Source organism: Sceloporus occidentalis, unplaced genomic scaffold (genome assembly GCF_023333645.1).
Source record: "Sceloporus occidentalis isolate IW3139 unplaced genomic scaffold, rSceOcc1.0.p SCAF_8, whole genome shotgun sequence".
Lineage (NCBI taxonomy): Eukaryota > Metazoa > Chordata > Lepidosauria > Squamata > Phrynosomatidae > Sceloporus > Sceloporus occidentalis.
Genome location: NW_028316988.1, coordinates 23,739,885 through 23,749,057, shown reverse-complemented (window position 1 = coordinate 23,749,057; position 9,173 = coordinate 23,739,885). Strand labels below are relative to the sequence as shown.

The window sequence follows — 9,173 nt, the reverse complement described above, 5'->3', positions numbered from 1 at the left end:
AAGCCAGACGGTAGAAGAGAGTCTTGCTTTCTTATGGCAAGGACTGACCCTCCAGTTTTGCTCTGGCTGTATAAATGCACCCACCTGTGCCCCCATAAATTTGCAGCGTCCAAATGCCCTTCTGAACCACTTTGGGATTTAAAAGCCGGAGCACAACCTCCTGATTCCCATCATCCCCTGACCAAGAGGTCGAGACTAAGGGAGTTTAAAAAGAAACAAAGAAAAGGGGCTGAAGCTAAGCATGTTGAGCCCACTTCCTATCATGCACGACTAGGGGACTCCACATCCCATCAGCCACAACCCACAGGCAGGAAGCTGTAGCCCAAAAGAGCTGAAAAGGAAAGCACCAGGCTGCCCCCTGTCCTGCCTGAAATTAATGAGGGATTTCATTCCTGTACTCTAACACTCATCATCCCCAGCCAGCCCATGCAAGGATGAATATTCATATATTGGGGGAGTTTTCTCCTCTCACATCAATCTCATGCAAGGGAAAAGTCTAGTCCCCTCCAGACAGATGTGGCTGGACTACAATCCTCATCTGCTCTACTAGTAAGGCTGATGGGAACTGCAGTCCAGCTCTTGGTTGGCCCACAAACACACACCTGCCCCAGTTTATGAAAATGGAGTTGGAGGGGATGTCAAGCCAACGGAAACTGAACCAGATGCTGGCGAGGGCTTACGACGCACAGCCCTCGAAAGCCAAAAATGGAACGAAACCAACAGAAGAAACTCATTTGAAATCATCACAATAATTAATCCAGTTTTTAAAAATAAAACCCCAAATGACCAGATCATGGTTTGCAAGAGGGGCAGAATCCTTCCATGAGAGAAAGGCCCCAGGTCCCCAAAAGTTGGGACTTTTGCCCAGACGCCGTTTTGGAAAGCTTGGAGTGTGGATGGTTGCAACAGAGATTCAGAGGGCATTTGAATCCCCAGCAGCTGAGGAAAGGGGACCAAACCTACTCAGCCCTGGAAAAAACTAAGCAAGATTGGGGAGCAAAAGAAAAATGGGGGGACAATCAGACGGATGGGAAAGAAACTCTCGCCGTCAACTCAAGGAAGACTTTTGGTCACAACAATACTCCAAAATGGGAGAAGGAGACGCAAGAGGTGGCCATTTCATGGTGGGAGCCGGCAGGGAATTAGGGGGAATTATCGAAACGCCTACCTTAATTCTACATCTTAAAAAAATATATTGTGAGTGTTGCAACCATAGAAAGGGGAGCCGGGAGCCTCCGGGGCAAGGAAGGGGGCAACATTTCTCAAGAGTCTCACATTTTGGGGGGAATAAGAGGAGGACGGGGGGAGGCAACAGTGGAAAAAGTCCCAGTCCGTAAAAACAGATTGGCGGGTGAGGAAGATGGTGGCAACGAAGGGGAGACAGATGGAGCAGGGCCACCTCAGTCGTCTTCCTCATCTTCCTCCTCGTCTTCGTCTGGGTCGTCCTCCCCCTCGTCTTCTATTTCCCGTTTCCGTTTCTCGCCTTGCGGGAGGTCTGGGGAGCGGAAAGGTGCATCAATGAATCAATGTAACTGATCAATCAATAACAAAATTGATTATTAAAAAAGACACCTTATTGTCCCTTCCTGGTGGGAAAAGGTCCACCAATCGACCAATCAATATAACTGGTCAATCAATAACGAAATTGATTATTAAAAAAAAGAAACCTCACTGCCTCTTGCTGGTGGGAAAAGGTCCGTCAATTGATCGATCAATGTAATTGATCGATCAATAACAAAATTTATTATAAATAAAGACAACTCACTGCCCTTTCCTGGTGGGAAAAGGTCTGTCAATCAATCAATCAATCAATCAATCAATCAATCAATCAATCTAACCAATGAATAACAAAACCAAGAAGGGCAACTCACCTTCCTCGCTTTCCTCATCATCTTCATCCTCTCCTTCTTCATCATCTTCTTCATCCTGAAGAAGAATTAGCCTGTTATTACATATGTTACTTTCCTCTCATGTTTGCAATCCAAAAGGTTTGGGGCTCCACCAGGAGGAGGAAAGAGGGAAGGAAAAAGGCGCCAGGACGGAGGGGACGCCCCATAGACTCACCTCATCATCCACTCCATCTTCCTCCTCTTCCCCGTCCAGGTCTTCTTCATCCTCATCTTCGTCTATGACGTCCTCATACAGTTCTTCTTCGTCATCCTCCTCTTCCTCTTCCCCTTCTACAACAAGGTGAAGGAATGGAGAAAGATCTGAGTTACCAAACTGGTAAGGGAAATATTCCACTCCGCTGCATATTTTGCACGGGGGTCTTTCTTAGCCCGACCAGGAGCAGAACTCAAGTGGAAGACCCCACCGCTTAGCTGCGGCCTTTCCTTTAAAGCAATTCCCCCCCAAATGGGGCAATATATGTGGGGTAATTCTTAATATGGCAGACTTATACATGCAGGACAACTCCTAATAAAATGGGGGAATATACGTAGGGCAATTCTCAACACAAAAGGATGAAACATGTGGGGCAACTCCCAAAAGAATGGGGGAATATATGTGAGGCAATTCTCAACACAACAGACTAAAATGTGTGGAGCAATTCCCAATGAAACGAGGGAATACATGGGGCAATTCCCAACGTCATTGTAGGGCTCGGGGCATGTGGCCAATGGCCCTTTTACATCCTATTACCCTCTCCGTTTTCGTCGTATTCGTCATCCAGCCCATCAGCCTCGGGGTCCGAGTCGGGGGCCTCTTTGTCGTTGGTGTCGAATCCGTCCAAGTAGGTGAGTTGCGGCAGGAGCGCAAAGATGCTTTCTCGGTAATTGATGAGCGTCGTCACTTCGCAATTGAAGAGATCCAAACTCCGCAAGTGGGGCAGCTTTTTCTGGAGAGAGAGCACCCAGGAGATCGAAATAAATGCAACTCCCCCAGGAAATCCTGTAATTTCTGTGTGATATTATTCCGATTATGTCTATTTAGCTCTGACACCCAAATCTCACCGTTCAATGCAGTCAATAGCGGTACCAGACTCCCTCACAGGGGCGTTGTTCCAAGGATAAAAGAAGAGCAACACCACCATGCATCCTTCTCTTTTGTCCAATTTTTAGGCCTTAATCTCATTGCTGGTTCAAACCAAAACAGACCCATGAATCAATGGGATTTGAGTAAGTGTCCACTTACCCATTTGGAAACCCAATTCCACAAGGATGAGCCACTCAGTCAATGGTTTGTAAACTTGTCCCTCCAGATGTTTAGGTTTCACCTCCCAGAATTCCTTAACTGTTGGGGCTTCTGGGAGCTGAAGTCCAAAAGACCCAAATATGGGAATCTCAGGGCTAAAATTCGCTCTTCCATTGCGAACCAGGTGCAGACAGCTCTCTTTCTTTGGTGAGCCAGAAAGCGCAGCAACAATTGTTCTTTGAACTCTTGGAATGATCATTATAAAAATATAATCAATCACTAGGCGCCATAATCAATCACTATCCCTGCAGAGAACCAAAGGTTTCTTGCACCAGCCACACAGGACTCAGTTCTCAATTCTAGCGCCGATATTTCTGCAGGCACTCAAGGCACGGCAGCCGACAAACCGGGGGGCAGGAGGCACTGTTTGAAAGCCCCTTAGCAATGGGGAGGATGCAATGGGGAAAGAGGGTGAGGTGGCCTCCTCCAGCCCCTTTTCTGGAGATGGGACAGGATCCGAGTTCGGGTTTCCCTACTCACCAGAGGTTCCAGTGTGTTAATGTCTTTGATTTTGTTCCCGCTCAGGTTCAAGTGCATCAAGTTGGGCGCCTTCTCCACCAGGACTTCCAGCCCGCCTGAGATACGATTATCGCTCAGCTCCAACTAAAGAGAGCCCAAGGCAGACAGTTCGGAGCAGATACTGGCACACTCTTCTCCTTCCCATGTCCCACCAGGCAGATTCCTGCAGCCATTCCCTCCCCCAGCAAACCCTATAAATCCCAACCATCCACAGCGTTTTGGGTTCACGGGCCTTACAGAAACCTTTGCAACCTGGAGAGGTCCAAGATCAACCTCCTAAATCCCAAACATGTCCTTTCTCTGGTTATGGAAATGGGGAACTGCACCCTCCGAGGGAGCGTCAATTTAAAAGAGGCCGAAGCCACCCCTCCATTACAATATTATACCACTTTCCCAAAAACCAGCCATGAAACTTACACTAAGAGTAAAGTAGGAGGGAAGCCATTTTGTTGCCGCTATTATTTAGGGTTAGAAGTTCGTCCCAGATTACTGCAGATCTCCCAGGAAAAGCCAAACAAATCTGCCTCTGGCCTCAAAATATTGTTTCCTACCTGAGCCTCAAAGAACCTGCAATTTATATATAAAAATGTTTTATTTTTAAATGGAGATACAATAATATTGTGTATGTATGTATGTATATATGGTCTGAAATAGCATTTCAAATTTGAGGGTGGGTGGGTTTTTAGGTTATAATGTTTTCATGATATTAATCATTATTTGGCATTTTGGTAAATGTCTAATTAACAATTTGTAAGCCACTCTGATAGCCTTTTGGCTGAAGGGAGGGGTATAAATAAATTAATATTATTATAACGCATTTTAATGCTGTTTAGTATTTTAAGCCGCCTCGATCCAATCAGAGGTGGGATATAAATAATAATATTATGTGTGCCTTCAAGTCTCCTTTCAGTTTATGGTGAACCCATGAATTTCATAAGGTTTTCTTAGTCAAGGAAGACTCAAGAGATGGGGTTTTTTTTTGCCAGTTCCTTCCTCCAAAATAGAGCCTCCAATTCCTGGTATATTCCTTGGTGGTCTCCCATCCAAGTACTAACCAGCACTGACCCTGCTTAGCTTTCAAGATCAGACTAGTATTTGTGTGTCATGTCAAGTCGCCTGTCCACTCATGGAGACGTTTTCTTAGCCAAGGAAGACTCAGAGGTCTTTGAGTGTTCTGAAACTGAGCCTCCAGCACCTGTTATTCTTTGGAGGCCTCCCATCCAAGAGCTAACCTGGGCAGACCTGCTTAGCTTCCAAGATCAGACTCAATCTGATGCTTCTGCTATCAATTAACAGCATTTATTTTTACTCCCCAACCTTGCCGCCGTTCTCACCTTCCGGAGTTTGTTCAGCTTTGGGAGGTTGGAGATGGCGAGGAGACCGACGTTGATCATGCTGAGGAATTCGAGGTTTTTGAACTCGGAGGAGAGGCCCACGATCTTGCCATCATCCGAGCGACAGTTGTCCAAAACCAGTTCCTTGACCTAAGGAAGGGAAGGCACAAATAATAATAATAATAATAATATACAAAAATTAAATAAAATACTGATTTATTCTACTTCGGAGCAGCGGAGGAGATGCTTCAGAAACAAAGAGGCATGCTTTAAAAGCTTCATTGGTTATAATTTTTTTAATGCCTGTTGTTTATATTTTTAAATGTTTTATGTGTTTTAATAAAAATATCAATAACTTTAAGCAACTAGTCCCCCAAAAGGCTTCCCAGCCTAAAGGATATGAGTCAGAAAGGCCCTGAAACCAGAAGAAAAGGCTCACTCCAGTTGCATCCGCACTGCAGATATAATCTGGTTTAACGCCACTTTAACTGCCCTCGTTTCAATGCTATGCAGTTCTGGGAACCGTTGTTTGTTGTGGCACCAGAGCAGTTTGGAGAAACAACAGAAGAGTCAGATGTGTGTGTTAGTTAGTTGTTCTTTTTAATTCTGTAATAAATAATTGTTGTTGTTATTGGACTACAAGTCCCAGAATGCCAGTAGTCATTCTGTCCTGGGGGGATTTTGGGTGCTGTAATACAAAAACGTCCACTTCCAAAACTTAGAAGCTATGGAATTCTGGGTGTTGGAGTTTGTTCTGGGGGCGGAGCAGAGCTCTTCTCTGGACCCCACAACATACTCCAACTTCCAGAATTCCATAGCCTTCAGCCAGAATGCTGAAAAGCGGTGCCAAACCAGGTTATCTCTCCAGTGTGGATCCAGCCTAAGATTACTTTGGTGGTTCAATTGTTCATAAAGTGCATTTTAATTGTATCCCAGCATGCAAAACTCAAATAAACTCACCCAATGCTGTCCTATCTACAGTGGGACCTTGTTATCCGCTGAGGTTTGGTTCCAGGACCCTCCATGGATACCAAAATCCACGGATGCTCAAGTCCCATTAAATACAATGGCAAAGTAAAATGGTGTCCCTTATCTAAAATGGCAAAACCAAGGTCTGCTTGAACTCAAACCAGGCCTTTTAAAAACTGCATTTAGCCCTCATTTGCCCCCAAAGCTGCCTTCAGTCTGACTCAGAACTCAAGAAAGTAATAAGAAATACTACGTATCTGTGCTAAATAATAATAATAATAATAACTAACCCTAAATCCACCGTTAATCCTAATTAAATCCTTTTGGTAACTAATGCATGACAAAATAATAATAATAATAATAATAATAATAATAATAATAATAATATAACATTTCTTAAACCCTTTAGCAACTAATGTATGCCAACTACATGGTTGCAAATGGTTACTGTTGTTTTTCCAAGTGCTTTCACTGTTACAATGGTTAACATGTTTTGCCCTTGTTCAAATTATATATATATATATATATATATATATATATATATATTAAATATTCTGGAAACATTTTAAATGGTTTGTATGCTGTCCTGAGACTTTGTTTTAAAGGTTTGGATGGAAGTACTGGGGCACCACTTGACCTGGCTCAAGGCTATGGAATTCTGGGAATTGGAGTTTGTTGTGGGGCCCAGAGAGGAGCTCTGCTCCGCTCTGGGCCCCACAACAAACTCCAATTCCCAGAATTCCATAGCCTTGAGCCAGAAAGAGTTAAAGCAGTGCCAAAGTGGGTTGTTCCTCCAGTGTGGATGAATCTGAAGAGGACAAGGAGGCCATCCAAGAGGACTCCATCCCCCAGAATCCCTTGCCAGGAGGGCAGCCATGTGCTATGTCTTCCAATGGGTCGGCCATGGCGGTGTGAGAGCCACACAACTCTTGGCCTATGGTTCCTTCTGGAAGGAAGGGAGCGGGTGCCAGCTGGTCCTGGTCCTCCTTGACCCAGTCCATCCTCTGCCTTTGCATTCAGACACACAGGCCAAGGCTTGGGGGGGGGGGGCTGAGGCCCTTTGACTCAAACTAGGGCCTCCATTTGCTGCTGCCAAAGACTTCCTCAAAGCAGGCCTCCTTCTTCTCCTGGCATCCAGAGCCAGAGGCCCCTTCCCTCCAAAACATGGAGGCCAAAAGCATGCCCCCCTTGGAAGGAAGGAAGGAAGGAAGGAAGGAAGGAAGGAAGGAAGGGGGGCATTCAAAGCCCAACGCCTCTGCCCCCCCCTCCAAATCCTTTCCCTCTCCCAAGGCTCCAGTCCTGCCCTTTATTCCGGAATAACCAACTTGGGGGGTTTAAAATGGGGGGAGGAGGTGGTATAGCCCCTTCCTTCCCCCTTTGCAGCCCAGAGGGCCCTGGTTTGTGCCCATTCGCACGTGCTCCTCTCTGGAGGGGGAGGGGAGGGCGGAGGGGGCTTTTGGGGAGGAAGGGAGGAAAGAAGGAAGGAAGGGAGGAAAGGGCCTGGGGGGGGTAAGGGGCTTCAAGGGCCCCTCCACAGCCATCCCTCCCCTCTCCACCCCCCAATGCCCCCCATGTGCTCCCTTTGGAGAAAGGAAGAAAGGACCGGGCCTCAGAGGATCAAGGAGCCCTGGATTCGAACTCAGAACCTTCTTTCTCTTTTTTTCTTTGGGGGGGGGGCAGCCCCAGAGCCCTGACCTACATTCCCTCTTCATCCTCCTCAATTTGGGGGGAGGGAAAAATAGGATCCTTGGAGGCCGAGGCCTTGTCTCTCCCTTCGCCCCCCCCCAAAAAAACCCCCACGATTTAAGGCAGAAAAACTGCCCCCGACCCCAAAGCTCCATAAAGGACCCAGGGGAGCCCCCCCCCAAAGAGGCCTGCTCTCTTCAAAGGAACCCCTTCCTCCAAATATAGGGGGCCCCCAGCCTTTTCTTGGGGGCCCAAGGAAGGAAGGGGAGGCTGAGCCCCTTCCCCAGGAAGACCCCCAACTCCCCCCCCTTGGGGGCTGTTTTAAAGCCCCCCATTTCCTCCTGGGAGGGGTTTCTTGGGGGGCTTTCATTCCAAAGGCAGGGCCGGTGTGGGGCTGGGGTCCCGAGGGGCCCCTTGCAGAGGCTGCCAAGGCCCAAGGGGCCCCCAGGGAGGGCCCGGCAAGGCCCGCCGCCACGTGGGCCAGAGACACGTGTCTGCAGCCAGGCCAGGGCCGGCAGGAAGGGCCCCGGAGAGAGACAGAGACAGAGACCCACCTCGCCGGGCTTCTTGTTCCGCAGCTCCAGCGTCAGCCGCTTCTTCATCTCCATGGCGCCCTGGACCTCCGAGCCAGAAAAGGGCCAAAGCCACCGCCGAAGGACTGCCTTCCGAGGGCCGCCTTCTCCTGCCTCCTGCGCCGGCGCTTATATACAGAGAGAGAGAGATGGGGCGCTCTATGGAGGAGGAGGCGGCGGCGGCGGCGGCAAGGGCAGCGCCGCGACCCCTAGTGGCCACCGCCGTCCCTGCACCGCGCCCCGCTCCCTGCACCTTGCCCGACAGCGGCCCCTGCTGGACACCCGCCGCAACCACACCCTTTCCCTTTCCCAAGCAAAGACCCAGTGACACCATAGTTATGTTGTGGGGTTTTCAGACCATGTGGCCATGTTCTAGAAGAATCATAGAGACCCCCTAGGACCATCCAGTCCAGCCCCCTGCAATGCAGGAAATCTAAATCAAAGCATCCCCATTGACAGATGGCCATCCAGCCTCTGTTTAAAGACCTCTAAGGAAGGAGACTCCATACACTCCAACTCCAAGGGAGTTTGGCCTGATACAGACAGCCAAAATAAAGCTGCCTTGAGACACTTTGGAGGTATGGTGTTTCAATTATACATGCATCCTAAGAGTCCAGAAGCCACACCAAAGCCACGCTCCACTCCTAAGGACTGGAGTGCAGCTTTGGTGCAGCTTCCAGACTCTTAGGACACATGCATCATTGAAACACCATACCTCCAAAGTGTCTCAAAGCAGCTTTATTTTGGCTGTCTGTATAGAGCCTTTGTTCCTAAGTTTTGTTCCTGTTTGCATCTGTGGCTGGCATCTTCAGAGAATGCTGGCATGGAAGTGATTTCCATGTTAATCTGTGTATTGTCCTGTTGTTCAGTGGCAAGGCCTCCAGGGTGTCTCTTTAAGTGG

General features: G+C 48.0%; 1 protein-coding gene across 1 annotated transcript; it reads right to left on the bottom strand.

The window, feature by feature from the left end:
* Positions 1-730: 730 nt before the first annotated feature.
* Positions 731-8,410, bottom strand: LOC149308270 (acidic leucine-rich nuclear phosphoprotein 32 family member D-like). The gene is made up of 7 exons (XM_089535424.1): positions 8,255-8,410; positions 5,046-5,195; positions 3,673-3,795; positions 2,641-2,836; positions 2,065-2,180; positions 1,872-1,926; positions 731-1,495 (listed from the first exon to the last, which is right to left on the bottom strand). The coding sequence occupies exons 1-7, from the start codon at positions 8,306-8,308 to the stop codon at positions 1,401-1,403; spliced, it is 789 nt and encodes a 262-aa protein (XP_089391550.1). The 5' UTR covers positions 8,309-8,410; the 3' UTR covers positions 731-1,400.
* Positions 8,411-9,173: the final 763 nt, after the last annotated feature.

Excerpts from the sequence above, each read along its gene's own strand:
- LOC149308270 (XM_089535424.1), bottom strand. The coding sequence starts at position 8,308 with ATGGAGATGAAGAAGCGGCTGACGCTGGAGCTGCGGAACAAGAAGCCC. Across the intron at positions 2,837-3,672 it reads TTAACACACTGGAACCTCTG|AAAAAGCTGCCCCACTTGCG; the intron begins GTGAGTAGGGAA and ends CTCTCTCTCCAG. Across the intron at positions 1,496-1,871 it reads TGATGAGGAAAGCGAGGAAG|ACCTCCCGCAAGGCGAGAAA; the intron begins GTGAGTTGCCCT and ends TCCGCTCCCCAG.